The sequence below is a fragment of the Panthera onca genome, chromosome A1 (assembly GCF_046562875.1).
Source record: "Panthera onca isolate mPanOnc1 chromosome A1, mPanOnc1 haplotype 2, whole genome shotgun sequence".
Lineage (NCBI taxonomy): Eukaryota > Metazoa > Chordata > Mammalia > Carnivora > Felidae > Panthera > Panthera onca.
Window position 1 is genome coordinate 204890556 of NC_138339.1, and position 25832 is coordinate 204916387.

A 25832-nucleotide genomic window follows, 5' to 3' on the forward strand; every position below is an offset into this window, starting at 1 on the left:
TATATCAACGTTAGGTCTTTGGCTAGAATTAAATCCATGCAAGCATGTTCTGATAATAACAGTTTGCATGTCTGACCACTTCTCCATCTTTCCTCCTGGTTCTAAAACTGAACAGTAAGTTGGAACATACTTCTGTTTCAGATGTACTTTTTAGGACAGAGTTTATTTTCTACCAGTTTTGCTCTAAATTAAGTTTTTAAAATGGCATTTATCTATTTTGACTCATTTGATTGTACTTGAAATTCTCTATAAATATTTTAATATTTTGCTTTTGAAAACTATTTAAATTTGATAAGGGCTTACAGAGTTGTAACTTGGTAATTAGATTCTTTTGTTTGTTTTCTTTTTTGGTGTTTCTGTGGGGGCATTCTAGAGCCTTGCATGCTTCTCATTTCCATCTGTTAGAGCGGAGGCGTGCATATGTGTGTAGGTCAGCAGACAGTGTGAATGCATTTCACTGGGAGCAGCCAACTTGATGTTTGAAATAGAAAAACCATCACTGAGATAGATATATATAGATACAGATATAGATATGGATGTAGATATTATATAGTATAGGTGATTGTTGAGCATGATTTCTTTGTGTGGTTATTCTATTAATGAATGAGAATTTATAGGAATGAACGTGAGTTTTGGATGAAATGAGTCTACATTTGCTTTGGAAAATTTCAGTGATTTTATATTATATATCATCATTTAAAAGTTTCCATATTTGAAGTCTCCTCAGTGAGCTATCACATGAATTAAAAAGTACCTTTGTTTTTGAGACATAACAAATCCTGGCCATTAAGTCCTCGTGGATCAGCAGGGGGATCTTTCATTGCAACTAATGAGCTTACCCGTATGACAATTTTCAAAAATCTACTTCATTAGGGCTGCTTCTTTTCTAAGAGATAATGGCTTACAGCTTTTCTGTTGTATTTCGCTGAAAATATTTTGGGTTATTATTGTATTTCTATATACCATTGCAATATTTCTTTTTTTTTCCCCCTCCTGGACTTTTAAGACTGAATACATTGTCTCTTATCTAAACAGTTGAAGTTTAATGGACTCTAATCTGTGAAGGTTATATTGATTGTTTCACAATAACCTGCTTCATTATTAAATTGGAATGGTATTTTATTAATGAGTAGAAAATATGCCAAAACTCTGTGGGTTGGGGGAGTGTTTTAAGGTAAAACCAAGGTAAGTTTATAGTGTCACCTTGTTCAGCCCTGTCTCTTTTAGGGTTCTCATACCTCTGCCATATATCTGTCTTCTTCCCTAGGTAGTCTAAATTCTAGAAATGCCATCTAAGTCCAGTCTGTAACTCACTTATTCATTTGATAAGCCTGTGTTGTATGATTGCTCAGTGTCAGAAACGGTGCACTTGCTGCTGGCCCAAGGTTTAGCGTCTGTGTCTTGGTGGAACCCAGGCTTCCTCATTGGCACCCGGCTCCTGTTCCACGGGTTCCTCTTGGATTCTCAGTACCCTTCACTTCCACCTCCTGTTCGATGCAACTTCTAAGTATTGCCATTGTTATAAGCCTAATACTGAGCCCCGCTATGCATAAAATATGGCTCTTAATTCCTACAGCCTTAACTTCTTCTCCCCAAATGGTATTTACTTGAGAAAATCCCTTTTAGTACCTTTTCTTTTGATTTCCTTTTTCTCATTCACCTTGCCTCTCTTCAGCCTTCAGCATGCCAACTGAAAGCCGTGTGGTGGATTTTAAGTTAAATTTGTGGAAAGTGGCAGCTGTGGCCTACAATGTTGCCTAGCTCTCTCCTTTATCGAGTAACTTAGAGTAAATGTCACCTTCCCTCTGGTGCTTTTTCCTGGTCGTTCCTGGGAGCCTCCCCTAAGTTTCAGCGTGCTCTACTCTTTCCTTATGCATAAATACATACGTTTTCCAGAAAAATCTTAGACCTTATTTAAGAACTAGGAGTCCAGCCTGGAGACTGTTGCTGGAGCTTTTGGAGATGGAATTAGCTTCTAGAGAAAGGGCAGCCTTCAGTGAATTGTCAGAGTGGATTTAATGATGGCCCACTTCTAATGTTTTTCACTTTTTTCCATTTCCATGTGTTTAGCTTTCAGGAGCATTCTTTGATGTCTTGTATTTGATTTTTGTCCTCTTCATTTTATTGACTTCTCTGCTTTTAAGACTGTTTGTTTGATTTTTAGCTAGTAACTCCTTGCCCTGACCCAAATATTTGTCTCATCAAATACATCTCCAATTCCAAAGCCTTGTGACTTTCCAACATTTTATGATAAATGGCTTACTAAATACCAAATGTTTATCTTTTATTCACCTACTGTGAACACTTAGAACACTTCATTTCCAGGTGGCAGCCACCTGGAAATGCCTAGTGTTTGGAATTTCAAATTCATCTGCTATAATAAGTAGAAAGCATTTTCGAAGGCTCCCATTGACCTCCTTGTACTATAGACTTCTAAAAGTGCCAATTAAATTTATTAGTTTGGTATATATTTTGAATATTCAGGATTAATTATGAATTCAATCACATTTTACACATTACATGTGTACTGTAAATACATAAAAATATTCATTGTGCGACAGACTTAATAACATAAATAGCATTGTGTTTGTTGGAACCATTCTGTCATGGAAGTCATAGGTTACAACCTCATAATTTTGTGAGATAAATAATTCAGTTGGTATTACAAACCAATTGTAGGATATTAGAGTTTTCTGAAAATACACATTTGTGTGCATTTCTGTCAATACATTGAAATAATTTGAAAGAACATGGTGGGGGGGACATTTATAATAAAACAATTTAGAGAAGACAGCCATGTTAGGGTATTGCTTTAATTGAATTGTTGATAAGGAGCACAAAAATATATTCTACTAGGAACTGAATTCTGTCTCCATATGTGGAAGCCCTAATCCTTAGTACCTCCAAATGTGATTCAATGTGGGTTTAAAGAGGTGATGAGTAAATTGAGGCTCGTAGGGTCAGCCCTAATCCAATCTAACTTGTGTCCTTATAAGAGGAGGACATTTGGACAGATAGACAATGGGGATTCGCATGCACCCAAGACCATGTGAGGAGACAGCAGGAAGATAGCCATCTATCTGCAAGCCAAGAAGAGAGGCTTCAGAAAAAAACAGATTACTGACACCTTGGTCTTGGGCTGAAGAACTATACGAAAATAAGTTTCTTTTGTTTAAGCCACCCAGTGTGTGGCATTTGTGATGTGGCCCTAGAAAACTAATAGAATAACTTAAGACATTTTTCTTGCTGAGGGTTTTTGGCTATAGAATAGAGTAGCCTATACAGAATGATTTTTTACTTTATCAGATCACTTAAACAGTCATAGACCTGCTGTGTTAGATGTTCACTAGCAATCAATTTAGGGATATCAAAGCCTTTTGTGCAAACCATGAGTTATCACATGATTTTACATAATTGCAAGTATGCCTCAATTCCTTTTTTGAATAGACATGACACAGATTAGTACATATATGAGGAAATATTGAGGCAATCTAAATAAATATATTCATGAATGTTCACATTTAATTTCAGGGTTAGATCAATGGCATCTCCTAGATTTTATTTTAGAATGCGTTTTACACTGGTATATTAGAATGTTTTTACTCACTGTATCCCTGTGTATATTTCTTTACCACCTACCCCTGTTTTGCTACTTGAGTAGTTGTAATTTTATTATAAGCAAGTAGCCAATAAAGGCTAGTAACACTCTAAGTTCTCTGTTGACCCTTTTCTGAAAGGGAAGTGTGGATGGATGGTTGTGCCTTTTTTTGCATCATCCTATAGAAATAGTGAAAACATTTGGGGTCTCCTACCTGTGTAGCAGGACTCTGCAGATAGATGGTAAAATGACAAGTTATATCTGGGAAGCTACTTTATGACTGCTATGTAGCTAGGTCTCCATGATCTAATTTGACAATCTGTACCCATCTAATAAGTATACTTAGGAATTGTAAAATAATTTTAATATCATTACAAGCCAAACATAATAAAAGACAAATTTATTTTCAAAATGTAAGTCACATACAGGTTTGCATATATGTCCTAAAAGGGCAGTATTTGTGCAATTTTATATTCAGATTAACACTTTTAACATAAAAAGGTAGGATGAAATATAACTGGGCCATTCACAAGGTAAATACAGGATTTACGAAAAACATACATAGTATACTGTGAGCACAGTCTACTGGGAAAAGGGCCACAAGGTCCAAGTTGTCTGATGAATAATAGCATTTTATTTAAATTGTTCCAGTTTATTTCCAGGGATTGTCTGTATAGAGTTGGCATCAAAAGTTTCAACTGGAGACTTGCGTGTAAGGTTGTATTGCACTGTTTCTCTGTGCAAATATAAACTATTTTGAAAAGCAGCATAATGGAATGCAGAGAGACCATGGCCAAAGTCCCTAGAAGGATTAAGGATTCTTTAGACTGACATTGAGGAACACGAGGCATGGAGGAACTGTACTTCCAGCTCAAGATTGCTTTTTGAGATACTGAGCTGAGAACATTTCCTGAATCGGCTGCTGCTTGGGCTGATAGATGATGATGAAGAAGAAAAACACGTCAGGAAGACCTCTATATCTTTTTGGAGGTTAGCAGACTGAAAGTGGCATCAATACAGCATTAATCTTTTCAAGAAACTAACAGTTTACAGTGTTTGCAGATTTTTGGCCAGCTACAGATTTGAAATAGCTACTCGAACAGTTCTATCAGTGTCACCTATGAGCCATATCTAACATCAAGTAACAGGACATCAAGTAACAAGACAGGATCAACAGTGACAACCAAGGTCTTAGAGCTCTCAGACTGCTGACGGCGAAGCAGTATTTACTGCACCTCAGTTTTGCAACATGAAGTGGAAAATTATAAACAAGGTGGATGAAAGAAAATTTCAGAATGAGAGCATGTTGAAGGATAGCTTAACAAAACAAATCTGTGCACAATGAAGAAACCTAAGCAGTGGATGCAGTAAACTCACTTCCGGCCATCTGCTGAATGTCACTGCTCACACGGTTGACATGTAGCCAACTGGGTGAAGAGGCCTGGGGTTGCTCAGATGCTGCAGGTGAAATTGCCAACCACTCCCCAGAAACCAGGCTATATGCAGCTTGTAAAGTCTTGACATAATAGTTGTATTAGCTTCATAGGGCTGCCATAAACCAGTTACCACATATTAAGTTCCTTTAAACAGCAGAAATATATTCATTTATTCTTTCACTATTCAGGAATACAGAAGTCTGAAATCAAGGTGTTGGTACTATTGATTCCTTCTGAAGGCTTTCAGCGAGGAGCCCTCTAAGGCCTCTCTTAACTTCTGGTGGCTGCCAGCAAGCTTGCTTCCATTTTCGTCTTGTCTTCTCCTCTGTGTCTCTCACCTTTCTTTGTAAAGACAGCAGTAGGGGCACCTGGGTGGCACAGTCGGTTAAGCATCCGACTTTGGCTCAGGTCATGATCTCACGGTCCGTGAGTGCGAGCCCTGCATCAGGCTCTGAGCTGACAGCTCAGAGCCAGGAGCCTGCTTTGGATTGTTTCCCTCTCTCTCTTTGTCCTCCCCTGCTTGTGCTCTCTCTTTCTCTCTCTCCCAAATATAAATAAACATTAAAAAAAAAAAAAAGACCCCAGTCATTTGATTTAAGGGTCACTCTAAATCCAGGGTGATTTCATCTTGAGATCCTTAACTGATTTCCTGTGCAAAGACCCTATTTCCAAATAAGTCACATGCTTAAGTGCTACATGGCCATGAATTTGGGGGGTGGGAGGAATACTATTCAACTCCCTATAGTCGTCTTTGTCCTCACTCCCATAGCTGCCCTGATACAGCACCATCATCTCTGAGTATCGTAAAATGGTGAAGTGCAGTTACACAGATAGACATATATATGGAAAGAGTTTGTCATTATGTTGTGAAATGTTTTGGTGTTTAAGGGCTGTTGTTGATGAGCTTGTGAGATACCCTTCCCTTTCATCATCACATGCAAATACTACAGCAGTTAAAACTGAAATTTATAATATGCCTCTGAATATAAGGAATTTTTATTAACAAATAGTGAGAGTTACAATAACTCCAATAAAAAATTTCAGTAGGCAAAATAAAAATGTGATCCCAATTAAATTATAGAGGCATTGTATTATGGGAGAAGCTTTTGTTACAGTCACAGACTCTGAGGTTAGACACCTGGTGTTCAAACCCCACGTCTGCCCATTCCTGGAGCTATAACCTTGGACGAGTTACTTATCCCCACTGGGACTCAGTGTTCTTACCTATAAAATGGGGATAATACTTGTACCTAATTCAGAGGTTTGCTGTGAGGTTATACGTGAACATGTGTAAATACTTACAAAGCTTGAATAGCATCATGTAAGGACAATATAAATATTCTCTATATCTGCTATAGTTTTAGCTGTTATTTTTCAATGATAATTTCTTGTTGACACACATCTGCCTATTCTATCACTAATGATGCAGATAAAAATGTCTCTCTGAGTCATATAATTACATAATTTTAACATGTATTCTGAATCATTATTTGAACAGATCCCAACTGTGTCTTGCCTGAAACTTATGCAAGCTTTAGAATACAAAGCTAATAATTGCATAGATTTATGTTATTGAAAATATTATTTACTTTTCTAAAATATTATTTACTTTTCTAAAACCTAAAGAATGATATAGATGTGGGAAACTGCACAAATCATACATGCACAACACAATGCAATTTTGCTAGTTGAACATACTAGCATAGAGAAATGGAATTTGGGAAATGAGTTTTATTTTCCTTCTTCTGCCTCAGCCTGAGTCACTATTTTTATTTCCTCTTTTGAACTTCGATAATAAGATTTCTTTTGAAAGAGGGCTTCTACTATTAAAAGCCTGTAAAAAATAGCTAGGGTCCAGCACCTCTTTGACTTGGACTTACTTTTTTCTGGAGGTGTCTGCATGTTGTTTAAAAAACAAATTTACCGGCCCAGAATTACTAAGGAATTAGTTACTTGGGAATGTTTTCCATTTCCATATGAAACATGAAGTAGCAGGATAAATGATAGAAGTTGCTAGAAACATCGAAAAAGATATTTGTATTCATAGAAAAACCTAAAGAAAATGTATTCTGGATAACCTTCCCCTCTCCCCTCAGAAGAGGTTATCTTCTAGTATAGATTGAAAATTGATCAGCAACGAGACTCTTTTTTCATGTGAATATGTTTATCACTGTTAGGACAGTTTCTGAGCAGGTGTCTGTCAAACTAATTTTTATTTTATTTTATTTATTTATTTTTTTTTTTGAGAGAGAGAGCGAGCAAGCAGGGGGATAGGGCAGAAGGAGAGAGAGAATCTCCAGCAAGCTCCACGCCCAGTATGGAGCCAAAAATCTGGAGTCGGACACTTAACCGACTGTGCCACCCAGGTGCCGCCCCTCAAGCTACATATTTAAAGGGAAAAAGTACTAGTGCTCATTAATAGTTGTGGATATATTTTGACCCTAGAAGGAAAGGAATCTTTCCAAAAATTTTGTTGAATTCTCACTGTGTAGCAGACAGTGTGCTAAGCACTTGTGTTGGAAAAGATCAGACTTGATTTTGAGAGGGAAGAAATGAAGCAGTGGCTTAAATAAGATTGATTCATTCATTATTTGAAGAGCCATTTATCGAGTGCCTCTTCTGTCCAGACACAGTTTGGGATTCTGGATAGGGCCATGAGCACAGAAGAAGTCTCTGCTCTCTTGAAGTTTCCATTTTCCAGAACATGTGCCAAATGAAGAAGTCCATGTATATTTTGTTAGATGGTTAGTTCTAGAATTCCAGGGTAGGGTTTTGTTTCGTTTCTCCCACAATTAAAGTTGAGTGGTCAGAGAAGGCCCCATAGAGAAGGTGGCCTTTGTGAAAAAAAATGTGAGGGACGTGTGAGGAAGCAAGGCATAAAAGAAGGTAAGGCCAGAAAAGTAACAGATTCTATAGGACATGATTCATCATTAGATGGATTTTGACTTTACTCTGAGATAGGGAGCCATTAGAAAGGTTTTGAGCAGCAGGGTGGCATCTGACTTGTATTTTCAAAGGCTTGCTTTGGCTTCTGTGCTCAGGGAAAAAATACAGAACAATGCAGGAGCAGTGAAACCACTCAGATGCTGTAATAATCATCCAGGGGAGAAAGCATGTTGGCTGGGACCAGAAGGAGGAGGTAGCAACTGTGGTGGGAAGTATTCAGACTTTGAAGGTAGAACCAACAAGACTTTGTCCAAGGTTGGGTGTGTTGGGTATGACAGAAAGAGGAGTCACAACACCAATCACATACTGAGATGTAGAAGTGGATTCAAGGAGGAAGACAAGTTCCGATTTGAAAGTGTGAGTTTAAGATGCCTACTAAATATCAAGGAAAGATGTTCAATAGGCAGTTGGAGCTCGGGTGGAAGATAGATGTGTGGGAGAAAAATGAAATTTTTCAAGTCTAGAGATAAGCAGTCCAGGACGTGTGAGATTACATGGTCTCTCCTAGTCATATGTGAAAATTTGTCTTAGAATTCACACATGATCCGACCTATGCTTCATATTTGCCATGAGGACACAGTAAAAGTGGTAGCCTCTCCCCTCCCATACACAGGCACACAAAACCATTATCGTGAGGGAATGCTTTGAATATTGTTACAAACATCTCTATGATGGACCTTTTTTGTATAATATTTACCATGTTCTTGAACATCGTGAATTTTCTTGAATTTTCAAATTTTTATAGGTAATAGTGATCTATTAAATAGGTTGGTCTCACTAATACTGTTTTCTAAAGAGCTGATTTACCTTTAATACTCTCTTCATGGTTGTAGAGGACAAGGCTGCTCCTATCCCTCAGAGTTGGGGGTTGGGGAGGAGGAGGGAGAGTAAGGAGGGGTGTGGGGGGAGGACCATTCAGCCGAACTGATCCAAGGGAGCTCTTTGATTGGTTACGTTCATCCTTACAAATAGGACTTTTCTTCTCTCTTACCTCTTTCCAGGTTCCATACAAACATAGGCTGTTTTCTTGCAGTGTGATGTTGAAAAAGAATAATAATAACCACAAAACTCTCATTGCATATAATATAGTAAGTTAAGGAATGCAAGTTGGGGCAATTTATTATAAGGGGTCCCATTCACAATCAGAACAATGAGGCAGAAGATGAGCTGCACAGTGGAAGGCCAGCGCTTGGGGAGGGTGACTGGTCAGTCGGTTCCCACTGCTTCTTTCGGTTTACCTTTGCCTATCATGAATCAAGCTGCGATTCACGTTGAGTTTGTACTTCTCTGTCCTCTTACTTCAGTTTTAGCCTTTTTCAAAATGATAATGGGTTTCATAATGATATTCTAGAACTTAGATTTTGTTACAGGCCTACCGAATGTTGAGCTTTTTAAAATGCTGCTGAGGTTTTTGTCCATCTTGCCCATTTAAGTTACTGTTTGGTTTTTATTTTAACTCACGTTTATAAAATATTCGTACGGTTTTTAAAAAACACCGTTATTTGTTTGGGAGCCTGGAATTGCTTTAACCCCTGGTTTGTGGCCCTCATAAAACAGCCGTGTTTGTGAGCAAGGGAAGGTTAATTTAGGTTGAATGTTTGAATTGTTTTATGCTAATAAGTTGTTTAAGCGTTCTTTAAAGAAATCAGTTTCCCCAGAATGTATCATGAGATGTAAGAATGAATGTGACATTTCTTAGTAAGCTTGTTATGAAATAATAACCAGCATCTCCAGGAGTTATTCACAGAGGATTTTTATTTAATTACAAAGATTATTTAAATGTATGTAATTCCTACACTCTTACTTGAAGTCTTAGCAAATCATGGAGGCCATTGCATTGCAGAATGCTTATATTCATGATTCCTTTAAACTTAAATATTTATAGTTGTGACTTAACTTTTATGGTTAACATCTCTAATGGATAATTACCATAATGACGAGGCACTTGAAGACCAATATGTGTGTTGGATTTTAAGGTTTTAGATGTTTACTCTATTAACCTCAAGAGGTTAAAGCTAAATCCAAAATCCATTCCTTCCGCAAATATTTGAGTGTCTGCAATACATTATGTACCTGAAGATACAAAGACGAGTAAAATACGGTATCTTCCCTCAAGGAATTCCTAGTCATTTGGGAGAGGACGGCACACACAAAGATAAAAGTAATGGAGTGTAGTAATTGCAAGGATAAATATAATTACCAGGTATGATGGGTGGGGAGGGCATCTCACTAGGGGACTAGCTAGAGTTTTTGACTCTTGTTATTATGTATGAGTAGGAGTGATTGAGGTGACAAGGCAAATAGTCTGTTCTTTTCAGCATCAGTACCTAACAGGGTGGATGTAGAGGGATGGGGGAGGGAAACTAGAAGCAGGATGTTGTTCTCAGAGTAAAATGTAGCGGAACGTGAAATAGAGGAAATCCAGGTTGTGGGTGGAGCTCAGATGTTGTCATGAAAGCAGTTTACTGGCTGGTTTTAAGCAGAGGAAGGACATCTTTACATTAGTGTTTGTCTGGAAACTCCTACATACAGTGTGGGAAAGGCACTGAAGAAAAAAAGGAGACCAGAGATCCGAGAAGAGTGAAGACTTGAATGGTGCTCAAGCAAGCAAGAAGTTAAATACTATGTGCTAAATAAAATGCCAGCGAGGTCATGATTGGATCTGAGGTTACAGGAGAGGGAAGGGTAAAGACTAGCAGGTCTCTACAAGAAACAGAATTCATGGTTCTGCCACCCACTGGGGTGTGGAGATTACAGATGGGCAGTTGCCCTGGGGGCAGATGCACATGACATCTGAGGTGACTCAGACATCCCATCTGATTGAATATTAATAGAGTGAAATGTAAAAGTGGAAATTGCCCTTAAAATAATCTAGTCCGCTCTGTTTGATGATGGCTGCGTTTTTTGTTTTTACTTCCAAATAATGGAAAGGAATAAAAAAAAATAAGATTAATTTCTTGGTCAAGGAATGTGACAGTGTTGAAAGATAAAATTCATATACGGGTCACACACAGAGACACCAGTAAATTAACACTTTTTTGAGGGTGTACAATTAAACGCCACTGTAGCTGGGATTTCTAATATAAAAATATAGTCACTGACCTCAAAAAAACTTGACACTTATGAACAGTGTGGTTAAAATTATGTTTGAGGATGTGTAAAGGAATTATCTGTGGAAATAGAATTGCTGAAAAAGAAAGACACGAAAGAAATTCTTACATATTCTTTAGTTTTACCCATCAGATGGCCCAGACATTATGGTTTTTTTGTTGTTGTTGTTTGTTTTTTTTAAGCCCAGAATTTGCTCACATCTTTTTCTCTTGCAAGTGTACTTTGGTCCTTATTTAAAAACCAGTGAAAGTTGGTCACTTATACTTAAGTCCTCTTAGCCATAATGTACAAATAATGTAACCAGAGACTGCTAATAAAGCATAAATAATGGCTTTCCATCTGTAGAGAAGCTGCAAGAAACATTTCTTAAGACCGCTGACTTGCTCTTTATGACATCAGCATTAAAAGTTTGAATATGCCCAAACTCTCTGAATATTGTATTCTTGAAATTAGCAACTTTTCTTTTTAGCCTGACTTTCACAACATTGTTCTGGCCTAATGGTGACGCTGATGGTGATGAGTATCTTTACTTTTTGATTCTAGTATTACTAATGTTAGCCTTTAAGCTCTTCATTTCTTATTGAGTTCTAAGAATAACACAGCACAGTTCACTCTCTTAAAAAAATTCCTCATCATATGTTATACAATTTGATCTTTTATGAAATACCCATGAAGTAAAAATAGAAGATAGGCTTCTTCCCCTTTCACTGATGTGGAAGTTGAGCCAGTGAGGAACAACTCCACATCACAATGATAGAATATAGTTGCTGACCCGCTGGCTAACAGACAGTTGGAAAAGGCTCACAGGCTTCTTTCTTAAGCCTTTTTCTCCTCCCACTGGGAAGTGCTCATCACTCATTGGGATGGCTTTTCGGAGGGCGACCCAGGCTGTTAGACAGCTGGGAGCAACACAGCTCATGAATCAAAATGTACTTTTTTTTGTTTTTGTTTTTTTGTTTTTTTTATACTTCCTCACAGGTACTGGAGTTCTGCCTTCTCTCCAGACATGCACTTCTATATACCCATATGGTATATTTAAAAATATGTGTTTGGTCATTTTCCAGATTCCTGGTATAGAGCACCTGAAATTGTTGGAATTTCTTAAGTGATAAGAGCCTATTTTGTATGCTAATGAGATGACTCAGGTAGATGGGGGGGGGGGGGGGGAGGACCCTAGACAGCTTCAGGATGGGGGACTGGTCACCAGAGGCGACAAGTCTGTGATTACAGGGTTAGAATTGTCAGTCTACCCTGTGACCTCCAGGGAGGGGAAAGGGACTAGAGATAGACTTGAGTCACTGATGGCCAATGATTTGATCAATCATGCCTGTGTAACAAAGCTTCAGTAAGAACTCTGAAGCAGTGAGGCTGAGGGGAAGCTTCTGTTTTGGAAACAGATTGATGTGCTGGGGTATGCCCATAGAAACCATGCAGACTCTGTACTACCCTCCACCCCCGTTCTTTGTGTTTATCTTCCCTTTGGCTCTTCCTGAATTGCGTCCTTTACAATAAAACTGTAATAGCAGGTTTGGTACTTTGAATTCTGTAAAACATCAAATTATGGAAAATAAGCAGGAGGGGGGGCACGGGAACCCCTGAATCTATAGCTAGTTAGTCAGAAGCGTGGGTGATGGGTGGTCCCTGGGACTTGTGATGGTCTTCTGAAGTGAGGGCAGTATCCTGGAGCTGAGTCCTTAAGCCTGTGGGGGTCCGCATTAACTCTAGGTAGTTAGTGTCAGAATTGAAGTGGAAGATTACCCAATTGGTGTCAGAATCTGAGATTGACAGAATGATGGATTAGTTGTCAAGGGAAAAAAAAAAAAAAAAAAGAAATAATCTGTGTCCCCTCCCAATGTTTGCCTTGTGCTTTTTGTTACATTGGAAGCTTAGACTTACTTGTCCTTTCTCTAGGTATTTCCCAAATATGTGTATGTATAATAAATTGGATTAGTGGAGTAAAACATAGTATTTTAAGTACGTGGTTTTGTTCAATGGTGTGTTAACACATTAAATTTAAATGTTCATTTAAAAAATATGGTAGCATATCTATCTGTCATACAGCCATCCGCCCAGAATACTTACATCTATTCCCCTGGGCTTGGCCATATGTAATTGTACTAGGCGAGAATATAAGAAAGTCATTATGTGAAAACTACATCCGTGTACTTAAACGTAGTTACTGACAGGTAGTAGTTGTAAAAATAAAGTATTTTCTGTATAGCAAAACAGTTAAAAATCAAGTCTAGAATTTAATTGCCTTAGTTCAAATTGTGACCTCACTACTTTTAATTGTTTGACTTTTCCTCAACTCTGATTTAGTCATCTATAAAATGTGATCTGTAAAATGGGATAATAACAATATCTATTTCATGATTATCTTGTGAGGATTTTAAAAATCAATGGAAAACACTTCAGAAAGGACCTCAGGACACTTAATAAATTTTAGCCATTGCTACTGTCCTACCACATTAGGACTATGACTACTAATATTATGCTGCTAATATGCTTTTTTTTTAATCTGATTTATAGCGCAAAGTTATTATACAGTTTATAAACTGTTCTGAGCACATATTTACTCAAAATGATTTTATGTGTTTTTGAACTTGTATTTATTTAATGGGAAGTTTCACAGCTTAAGGATGTATAAAAATGACTGAACCACCTGTAAGATTTCTTGAGAAGTGATAGGGGAAATGCTAATGAAATGTTAGAAGAGAGATCAAATAGACTAGGAAAGCAAAAGGAATCTCTTCTTGTAGTTCAGATAGAGAACTTTGAAAGAAGCAAAAAAAAAAAAAAAAAAAAAAATTGGAAATGAGAAGAGTAAATGAAACACCCTAGGCCTAATTAAAGGGATGTCTTGGTTGTGAATAATTGACAAACAGACATAAAATTAAAAGAGCATAGCCTAGGAATCATGTGTTACCATCATGAGTAATGTACAGCAAAGATTTGGGTATTTGAGTTAAATAGAAAGAATTAATTAATACACTAAGTGCTGTCATGACAGAAATATTTTATGTACTCTTGTGCGTTATTGTCTTATATTTAAGACTGACAGAGAGGGGAAACATGAGTGGCAAAAAACTAATGAGAAAATATGCGTCAGTATAACTTCACAATGGCTTCACTACAGTGGGAGCCAAAGGTTAACATATTGCTGCTCTTTGGGCACAAACATTACATGTGGCTCTCTGAAGAATTCATTCACTGAAAACATTGTATCGGAAAATTAGCCCGCTAATTGATTTTGCAACAAAATACGTTAAGGTTTTATTAACAGCTATTAATATAACAGAATATTAGAATATTATATTAAAAGCTATGAATAGAATAACAAATGTTATTTTATATACAGCTAGTTTAAAAAACAAAACTCCATATTCTTACGCAATATGATTTTTCATGCTTCCCTTCCATTCCACTTTATGGAACTAAGACTATAACCATATATATTTATTTATATGTATATTTGTATATAGAGATTTATAAATATTTTTTAACTCAGTCCCATTTGTTGGGCATTCAGGTTACTTTCAAAGATATGCCCATTCTTACAGGTGAAACCTGACTTATATCCATTCCTCAGGATTAATTGGAAGCCTAAAAATGGCTGTATGCCTAGAATTATTATATGTATTTTTAAGCATCATTTCATATACTTCACACTGATGGGAAGTAAAAGGAAGTTTTAACCAAAATTCATCTGAACCCAAACATTTGGTTTGGGTCGCTATATCTTTATATATTGTTAATTCTTGATGTCATCTAAAATTATGCATAGATTTTAGGTAATGCTGGGGGTGCCTGGGTGGCTCAGTCAGTTAAGGGTCTGACTTTGGCTCAGGTCATGATCTCACTGTTGGTGAGTTTGAGTCCCACGTCGGGCTCTGTGCTGACAGCTCAGAGCCTGGAGCCTGCTTCGGATTCTGTGTCTCCCTCTGTCTCTGCCCCTCCCCTGGTCGTACTCTGTCTCTCTTTCTCTCAAAAATAAACAAACTTAAAAAAAAAGATTTCAGGTAATGATTCTTAAATGTCTTACTGGGCGACCAATACATTTTGATAGTGCCTTGGTCCCTGATCTACCGTTAGTTCCTTCATGTGCACAGTGAGAGCAACTTTAAGTCGAAGAAGAGAGATTGTCATTAGATAATAAACACAGATTGTGCTCAGGGTACCAATAAAGAAGATGTGATATTTGTTCCATGTGTTGCTCAAGTAGCTTCTGATACCTTTTCATTCCTATTGTAGATGAGCTTGGGCAATAGAGCATCCTTGTCCCTGTCTTTTCCATGCACTGATTGTTTCCTCTCAAGAGATCATGATTTTGAAAAATGTGAAAACTGCATTGAAATTGGTTTATGTTTAAAAGTCTTTCTTTGCCTCTTTTTCTGAATAGATGGATTCTTTTGTAGTGTTTGTTGAGGTCAAGGGCTCTAATTTTCAACAAAACTTACTTATTAAATGTAGTTTGTTCATGTGAGCATTTCCTAAATTCCATCTTCTTTTTAAAAAAAATATGAAATTTCCTTTATATTTGCCTTTAAATATCAAAAGCTTTTTAAAAAGTGAAATTTAGTTTACCTCTAGTATAGTGAATTTTCTTTCTTTATTATTGGAAGGTTTTTCACAAATATTTTGTTCCTAGAGTGTTTTACCTTTTATATATTATAATTTTGTCCTTTCAAGTCATTTAATATACTCTCTTTTAGTCTCTGTAGAAACGCTGGAAAAGAATTTGAAGCAGATGGGAAGGCAGCTTCAACAGCTTGAGAAAGATTTGGAAACCTTTCCCCCTCCTGAGGACTTGCATGATAAGTTTCTGACAAAGATGTCCATATCCTTCTGATATCTAAATAACTCACTAGTCAACTAGAGTTACAATTTATTTAATGATGTAGGTATATTTGCATAACCAGTGCTTATCCTACAGTGCCAGATAACAGTTTTAGCCTTTGCCTTCTTGCAGGGAAATTTATCAATGTGTTTGCCTATCATGAATGATACAGAAATGTACTTTGCTTTCTATTCTTTTTTTTGTTTCACTTTGTATCCATTTGGACATTTTCTCTCCTCTTTTCCCTTCCATTTGCCCTGTTTCATTGTGATGTTCATGAGAAATTGAAAGGACATGAAAACTCAGTTTGAGGAAGTTTGATATCTAATATCGGGATGTGATTTAGATACTTTTGAAATGTTTCAGGAAAGATATGCAGATTTTATAAACTGGTATGACTTGTCAGCTTAATTTCAAGGGTTGGTATAAAGAATGATCTCATTCCAGAAACTTTAATATTAAAGATATTTAGAAATACTGCATAGTTCCAAAATCAAAATGGAATTTGCCATGATCACTACTCATGCAGGTCTTCTCCAAACACAAATTAGTATCAGTGTATGTGCATATACATATGTGCGTGTGTATGTGTGTATTATGTATATACATAAATGAGACTTGTGTCCTGCTTAATTTAAAGGTTTCTTTTGAATTCGATTATCTTTGGTTTCACTAACTTTGTGGCTTATTCTCTAATGAGTAATTGAAGTAATAAACTTTTTTTTTAATTTCCTGAAATGAATGTTGAGTTGCTTTGCAAACCATTCTATGAGATTAGAGACTGATATCTTTTGTGTTATAATAAAGTATTACTACAATGCATTATTAAAATCCCATATGGACCTCAGAATTATATATGAAAGGATAACCCACTTCCAATGAGCTCTTATAAATAGACACTCCTCATATTTTAAACTGAGATAGTTGAAATAAAATAACTGCTTTTCCTCTTTCTGTGCCTTCTCCCCTGAGATTTAGCAAATCACAAAATTATTATTTGGTTTGTCATAGATTTTATTGTATATGCTTTCAGTTTAATTGTGAATTAGTTCAATTTTAGCTTTGTTCACTGTCTCTTTTGGGAAATATCATAAAAATGCACTCCAGCAACAATCAATTCAGGCTAATGTGTTTGTTTCCTTTCATATCTTTCCTACTCATCCAGTTTCTTCTTTTATTAGGCAGTGTGCCATTATCGCTACATTTGAGAAGGGTTGTTTTTTTTTTTAAACCAAAGGTGAAATCTGTATTTACCCATCAAAAAATACTCTTGCAGCACCTTCTCATTTGGCAAAGTATGCTTTTTAAAACAAATTTTTTATTGCAGAGTTACATTAGTTTCATCATTCTTAGCCTTTTTTCCCTCCATCATTTTATCATGTTAAAATATTCATATGTGACAGTTTATTTTAATCATTAAGCACTGTTAATTGAAGTACTTTTATTGTTCCCTATAGAGAGAATGCATTTTAGCAAAGGGTTTGCCTGCATACAGTTTCTGGTAATACACTTTGAGCATACTAATTATGAGGCTCCGGTTTCTAGAACCTATAAACTAAGATAAATTCCTGAGCTTAGAGGGAAGGTGGTAGAATCCTGCTCAGCAGAGGATCTCAGGACCTATCCATACTTGTATTCATATGACACAAGAAGCTGAATGATGTCGGCTTCTGGAAAGGTATGCAGCTCATAAAAAGCAACCAGCAGGAAATCAGAAACAGGAAGGATGATGCTTTGTTGGAAACAATTTTTCATTCTGAGTACAATTATACTCCATGGACAAGAAAGCTACTACATCCTGTCGCTAAATATCACAACCTAGAAGCCTCTAATGAACTGATTAGCATTCATGTATCTCTTGGAAGTCAGATATACGAACAGTTGGTGCACTTTGCTATTGACAAAGCTTATAATCATAAATATTCTTTGCTGAGATTAGATTGCACTGGTTTGCTTTTCATCTTGGTTAGACATACTAGTTTCGAAGTAATTAAATTCATTCATTGCAAAGCTTTGTTTACTTTAATTAGGACTGACAACAAGTCACATTTTGAATATTAAATGGATTTATATAGATCTTATTAAAGTGGCAAATTGTGAGCTTCTTAATCAGATCTTACAAAATGAAAGGATTCAGAAACTAAAATGCACAATGAATAAAAATGTATTTAACTGAAGTTTGGGCTATTAACGCTCTAACTTTGTTTATGTTTTAAGTTTTTGTGCTTATTAGTTGAAACATGTCAAATTGTTGGGTTCGCCAACCAATTCTAAAAGAATATGTGTATTATCTAAGTTGTTAGGGATGCATTTATGCAAGTAGATATTTAAACAGTCATGATTTAGTAGCTTAAATAATCTGTTAATTGAATTGTTTTAAATTATAATGATATAATTTTGTTATGTGAAATTTCCCTGTTAGCATTCAATTATAGTATATTGTAATTTTATTTTTTTAGTGCACTCTCTTTACTTTCATATACTGAGTATAAAAATATGAATTTAGCATATCCTTTAAAATGCATGTACAGTTATTTCATATATATCACATTGCCCTTTTTGTAATATTTATATTTCCTTACAATTGCTAAACTTGGGTCAGAAATACAACTGGAGTTAACCATTTCCACTGTAAATATTTGCTTGAAAAATGTGTGACAGGAATTTGAGGCAGGATCACCAATATTGTTATATGCAAACTATTACATGTGAAGTACACATACTTACTAAGCTCTTATATGTGAGAAAATCCGGAAAATGCTAGGATTTGTGTCATGCAGTACCTGTTCATTTCTTTTCACCTTTAGATTCTGGAATATTTCATATGTCAAGGAAAATAACAAATAGATCCTAGAGCATTGCCCTTGAAGTTCTCCCTGCACAAGGATTTATTTACCTTTTCTTCTCTTCCTACCCCACCTCCTGAGTTTCTTAGAAAAAAATTGTTTTGCCAGACATTCATTTTTTTTTTTTACTTTTTACCACTTATGTTGCAGTTTCCTTGCCTTTTCCCATGTTATAGTCTTTAAATTTGTTCATTGCAGTCCTACTCAATTTTCACACTTTCTTTTTTGTTGTTCTAGTATATATCAATGCTTTAGGTGCTTTTGAAAGTATTATGTAGAGGCGAAACTGTCCTAATAAGTTCCTTGAAGGGCTTAGGTCTTTTATCTGTATTCCATGCTGCATAAGACACAGCATTTTTAGGTAAAGGAATTCAGTACATTTTTATTTAATTGAACAGTGGTTAGAGAGTAAAATAGAGGAACGGGATCTGGGAAATGTAAACTCATGTAACACCTGTCTATTTGCAAGAGTGGGAGTTTGGGTAATTGGGTGGTTTGTCATGGCAGATTTTTCTGTTGACTTACTCTTCTCTCTCTTCTCTCTTTCTTCCTTCCTTGTCTTCCGTTTAACTTGTTCTGAAGGGACTTGTAAAACTCAGGTTAAAATATCCTGGTCCTCATCCAAAGTGACGATGATCTTTTCCTTCCCTGAGGTCTTATTGCACTTATAGAGGGTGCTGCACAGCTTGGTGCTCACAGCTCCTTTCACAGTGATGACTCCCTGTCTGAGGCGATGTCCCCTTAGCCAGGACTTCCCTGTCTAATATCACAGACCTTTATCTTCATGATCATACTTACCACTATCTGAACATCTCATTCATTTACTTCTTTATTCTGTCACTACACTCCCGAATGTATGTTTCATGAAAGCAGGGATTTTGCCTCCCTCGTTAACCAGTGTTTCCTCTCTTGCCCAGAAAAGTGGGATGCAGTGGAGCTTAGGGAATACTTACTGACTAGCTGGTTGGCTGCCTGGCTGGATCCCGAGTACTTAAGAAGATCTATAAAAGGTATCAGGCATGTAGGACTGATTGGAGCTGGTCCTTGTAAGATGTGTTAATGGAAGTAATAGATATCCTTGTTGGGGGAAGCACAATAACGAGGGCAGGATGTAAGAATAAATGTAGTACGTAGTTGTGCTGGGTGGTTTCACCATCTCATAATGAGAGACTAGCCCATCAATAGGGATGTAGAGTGCCTCATCAATGTCATCATTTATTCTATCCTATCAGACAATCATTTTAAAGTGAGAATTAATTTGACTATTTCCAAAATTGTTTCTGTTCAATCACAATTTTACCGTTCTCGTGGGTAATTCCAGTTATTCAAAGCTCCATTGCATTTCCCTTGGGAGCAAATTGTTTTCTAGATAACAACGATAAGAAAATTAACTTATAAAGCTCTCTAGCTGTCAGAACAAGACCATGTCATCTCCATGGTTTTGACTCTTGGTTTTCTTTCCCATCACATCTTTTTTATGTTTACATAGAATTGTAGTACTTTTATTAAGAATATAGTATTAATATTATTTCTGATGTTTCATGAACTTGTGATTACTACTTGAAAATCTTAAAAAGTGTTACTGGGTAATACTTACAGCTTTGTTTTAACCTGTTTACCAAACTGATTCTTGAGAAAGGGAGTATTCGCAGGTGTCAGGATAAAATTACTCATATTTGTGAAGTGCCTCTTAATTAAAACGCAAAGCCTTACTATGCAGTCAGTGAGGGGAAAGACAAGGAGTAGCTTTAGGACCATACAATTGGAAACGCCCACTAACGTAGCCTACTTAACATGTTGTCCAACAAAACTACTTTTCAGGGACTCTGTTAACTCTTAGCATTACATCCAAATTGTATGTGTGTGAATGCATAGAGATGGACTTTTTTGAATAGAAGTTCTGTGGCTTTCATCACACTTTTGAGAAAGGCTGTTACCTTCCCACTGATGGAAATTTGATGACTCTCTAGGGGGAGATGAGTAATTGACACGAATGTAGTGGCAGACAAGTACTGAGAAGGTGGAACACAGCATCCGCAGAAGGGGCTGACAGTCCAAGGTGGCCATCCTCTAGAAATGTGGCAAGAGCAAAGTGCTATCAAGGAATTGGTCTAGAAGGGAAAACTCCCCTCCGTTCCAGCTGAGTACAATGGATTGCAAATGCTATGTGTTCAGTGGAACGAACTTCTTACTGTAGAGATTAGAAAATAAGGCTTTGTGGAAGAGGAATAATTGAAGGAACCTTTGAATGATAGGTTTGGGCGAGCAAAGGCAGAAAACAGTTTCTCTTTTAGACAAGAGTTAAGGATGTATAAATAATCCATATGGAGATAGTCTGTCTCTGGGACATAAATAATTTTAGGTGAAAGTTTATAGATTGAATAGATAAACCAATGTTGATTTCTGACCTTACTATATAAATGAAGGACTGATTATTTCACATTACAAATGAATCACCATATGGTCCATTTAATATTAGTTTCTGAATGTGTTTCAAACGTGATTTTTTAATTTACATACATTTGCTTTATAATATTTCATGAATATGGATATTTCATAAGACAAAGTGTATGGAAATCTGTCATGTGTGACTGTATTATAATTTCCTGTGATTTTGTGATTTGAGTAATTACAGAAAATCTTTTGTTTATGCAAGCATTAAAAAATGATACTACATATAAATTCATCAGCCACTGCTGCTATTATGATCTAGATTCTAGAAAATATAAGGAGGCATTTTGCTACTCAGATGAATATAAACTGGACTACAGAAAGGTCTATAGATATTCTTAAGGTTATTTGAAAAAAGTATCAACCCTTTCATTAGAATCCAGACTCCTATATTTAGTATACTCTTTTTTTCCCCTAAAATGCTAAATATAAAAGTAAGCAGGGCATAGTCTGGGGGGTGCAGAGAGGGAGAAATAACCAGCATAGAAGGGCAGTAAGTAATCTGTGGACTGACCCCAGACATGGCTACAAGTGAGCCGTGATGGACTGGAATGCCTTTTTTTGGGGAGGTTGGGCTCTAATTATTAGAAATTTTCCATGCCCCCCTGGATTTCACCACCCATCTAACAGCAATGCTGCCTCTTTCTTTCTCAGTCTTCCTTTCTCAAAATGAAAGGCCGAGATCAGTTTCCTTATTTTATCTTCCATCGGGGAATACTCTGACCAGAGGAAACCGTTATCTTTCGAAATTGTGGAAAATCTTTTTTTTTTTTTTTTTTTTTTTTTTTTGTTTATAAAAATTCCTTTTTTGGTTTTCTTTTCTTGGTACGAATCTAGTTATTCTTATTACTGACTTTAAAAAAATATATGTATACTGGGGCACCTGGGTGGCTCAGTTGGTTGAGTGTCCGACTCTTGATTTTGGCTCAGCTCATGATCCCACACTTTGTGGGATCAAGCCCTGCATTAGGCTCTGTGCAGACAGTGCAGAGCCTGGTTGGGATTTTTTTCTCTCCCTCTCTCTGCCTCTCCCCCCAAAAACAGATAACTAAACAAATATTTAAAAATTTAAAAATATACTAACATCTTTATTTTTTTGCATTAGTCAGAGACAATAAAATGGCTTGGATAAGCTTAATTCTGTATATTCCATTTCTTTAAATGTCCCAGTTTAAAGGAGCCATAGACGATTATGAATGATGCTCTAACAGAGTCATCTTTTCAGAATGAAGTATGGTATATCTAACTGCATTAGCAATTTGTCACACCACAAAGGAAATTCTATGGTTTGTTTAGAAAATGTTTTCTAATGCCACTGCAACATTCACACTGTTAGTCTTCTGAAAATCAGTGTGTTTTGAACTGTGTTGTCATAAATGAGAAGAGAATATTTCTGTATGTGTATGTGCCAGATCATAATTTTAGATGATGCAATGCATAAAATAAATCACTTCCCAGTTTTCCAAAGGAGAATTTAAAACATGAAGTTCTGTAATATTTGAAGTTTTTTTTTTTTTTAATTTTTGTAACGTTTATTTATTTTTGAGACAGAGAGAGACAGAGCATGAACGGGGGAGGGTCACAGAGAGAGGGAGACACAGAATCTGAAACAGGCTTCAGGCTCTGAGCTGTCAGCACAGAGCCCGACACGGGGCTTGAACCCACGGACCGTGAGATCATGACCTGAGCCGAAGTCGGACGCTCAACCGACCGAGCCACCCAGGCGCCCCTAATATTTGAAGTTTTTAATGTAACTCTTAATTTATTTTTTGATGGACTTTAGAACCACATATATAACCCAAAAAGCAATAAAAATAAAAGGGATTTACATGTACTACAAAATGCTATTCATTTTTCTAAGAATTTTGAATTATTAACTTGTTTAATCCTCACAGCAGCCCTGTGAAATGGATGATATTCTTATTCCCATTTTACAGATGAGGAAGTCCTAGCCCAGAGAGATTAAGGCATGTGCCCACAGGCAACCACCAAGTGCGGGAGCTGGAAATTGACATCGGGCATCCAGTTTAACTGCTGTGTTCAGCACCCATGTGGTTGATTTCAATATCATTGAAATTACTCAATATCAGACACTGAGCTATAATTTAAATCATATTGAATGATGTGACTAACGTACATACATACACTGGAAGTATAATTTCCATGGACTCAATTGTCAAAAAGAAATATAAAAAAAATAAATATTTAACTTTTCTGATAATTTGGCCGGAGTTAATTAGAGATTGGTGTTAAGATTTTACTGTCGTACAGGATAGATTGAGTTTTGAGAACAGTGACCTGTTAGAGGTAATTTTGGCATTTTGGAGATGTGTAATAGTGACTAAAATAATTCAAACATTGGATTCACAGGGTATTTTTTTTTTCCTAAAACATTACTTTGTAAATTTCAGAATCCCTTAACTCTAAGATACAGCTTTGTTATCAGTGCAAAAGAACAATACGGGAAACTTGTAAAGTTACACGAAAACATGGAAACGTTATACCAGAGTGTGATGGGATACTACGCCATTGATGTGAAGAAGGTGTCTGTGGAAGACTTTTTTAATGACTTGAATAACTTCAGAACCACATTCATGGTATGTTAAAATGTTTAATTTTTTTTTAAGAAAGTATTTGTGTCTATATATCTCATCAGTTTTTACTTTCATTTCGTTACTTTATTCCAGTATTGCTGTCGGTAATAAAACCTACCTTTCCCCATGTTGAAAGTTAGCTTTAAAAATTTCAGATTTTAAATCTATTGAAAAATATGTGGTTTGTTCTCTTTTTTGCCTTCCCAACATTAAGCTGTAATCAGAAATTTTGATTGAAAATATGACAAATTCTGAAGTTTCTCATAAAGACTCCCCTCCTGGCTGATTACAGAGCACTTTTGTAATACGTTTTTGGCTATGAATTTGTTTCTTTATACTTGAGATCAATTTGTATTTTGTGGTGTAATTTTACCAAATTCCCTGAAGCTCTTATGAAGCTTCTTATTTTCCTTTTCTTTTCTTAATGCATTGTACAATAAGCTACCTGTGATTTGCCTTTGAATGGATTTTAGATTCCTAGGGTTTCCTTTAGATACTTTAATAGGGAGGTCAGGTCTTTGATGTGGAATCCTTTCATTTAGGCATTAAAAAGATCTTTTGAAAAGTATTAGCTGATTAGATGAGGAAAAAAAACCACACACATATTAAAGTGAGAAAGCATTGTTGCCTCCCTGGGGAAAATGGTGATACAATTCTGCAACAAAAAATTATGTTATTCTTAATAGATGGGTAAGTCATTTCTCTATTTCAGCAAATGTTTGTGGGGATTAAAAAGTTTCGAAGGGTAAGGAAAAAAGAAAAGGCTTAAGCTTAAAGAAGTTGTTCTTTTTACTCTAAGGAAAACTTTATTGCTGAAGTTATTGGACTTTGTTAAGATGAGATAGTCTTTTAATAAAAACTCAGTATTTCAGGAGCACCTGGGTGGCTCAGTCGGTTAAACGTCTGACTTTGGCTCAGGTCCTGATCTCATGGTTCATGAGTTTGAGCCCTGCATCGGGCCCTATGCTGAGAACTCAGAGCCTGGAGCCTGCTTCATATTCTGTGTCTCCCTCTCTCTCTGCCCGTCCCCTGCTCAGGCTCTGTCTTTCTCTCTCAAAAATAAACATTAAAAAAAATTTTTTTAAACCTCAGTATTTATTTTTTTTAATATGAAATTTATTCTCAAATTGGTTTCCATACAACACCCAGTGCTCATCCCAACAGGTGCCCTCCTCAGTACCCATTACCCGCCCTCCCTCCATCCCACCCCCCATCAACCCTCAGTTCTCAGTTTTTAAGAGTCTCTTATGGTTTGGCTCTCTCCCTCTCTTTTTTTTTTTTTCCCTTCCCCTCCCCCATGGTCTTCTGTTAAGTTTCTCAGGATCCACATGAAAGTGAAAACATGGTATCTTTCTCTGTATGACTTATTTCACTTAGTATTACACTCTCCATTTTCATGCACATTGCTACAAAAGGCCATATTTCATTCTTTCTCATTGCCAAGTAGTATTCCATTGTGTATATAAACCACAGTTTCTTTATCCATTCATCAGTTGATGGACATTTAAAGCCTCAGTATTTCAAAGGAACACTGGTCTATGGTACATATACATTTGCTCATAGCTTTAGTTTGTTCCTTCCACAAATTCAAAATGATTCTTTAGTTTTTCACTATCACAAGTAGAAGAACTGGATTTGATTGACAAATATATTTATTGTGGGCCTATATATGTGATAAATTGTACAATATGGTATTTTAACTTTAAAATATTTTATGCCTTAGTGTAAGTCGCAAAGGCTCTGCAGTCTGGGAGAGCTGGGTTTGGATTCCACACTAGTTATATGACCATGAACTGATATAACCTTCCTGAGTTTCAGTTTCCATATCTGTAAATGGAAATATTAATTCCTTTCTCATAAAAGTGTTCATTAAGCTAGCTAATATATACTAAGTATTTATCACAGTTCCTTGCACATGGTAGTCGTTTAATAAATTAGTATGCAGTGAAGGGTTAACTCAGTAAGCTTGAGGTGTTTCAAACCTGGAACCAGTCCTCCACTGGTTCCTGGGAG

At 36.4% G+C, this 25832-nt stretch overlaps 1 protein-coding gene across 5 annotated transcripts in view; it reads left to right on the forward strand.

Annotated features, from left to right (window-relative positions):
- Positions 1-25832, forward strand: part of DIAPH3 (diaphanous related formin 3) — a 516220-nt gene that overhangs the window by 286771 nt on the left and 203617 nt on the right. For 3 of the 5 annotated variants that reach the window (XR_013550080.2, XM_078433000.2, XM_078433016.2), the window contains 2 exons: positions 15804-15927; positions 23657-23822. Coding sequence is in view for 4 of the 5 variants with exons in the window: in XM_078433000.2 (XP_078289126.1) it covers positions 15804-15927; positions 23657-23822 (290 nt within the window). In the remaining variant the exon portion in view is untranslated. Of the gene's footprint in view, positions 1-15803; positions 15928-23653; positions 23823-25832 lie in introns of all 5 variants that reach the window. The other 2 variants (XM_078433008.2, XM_078433019.2) reach the window with 1 other exon arrangement.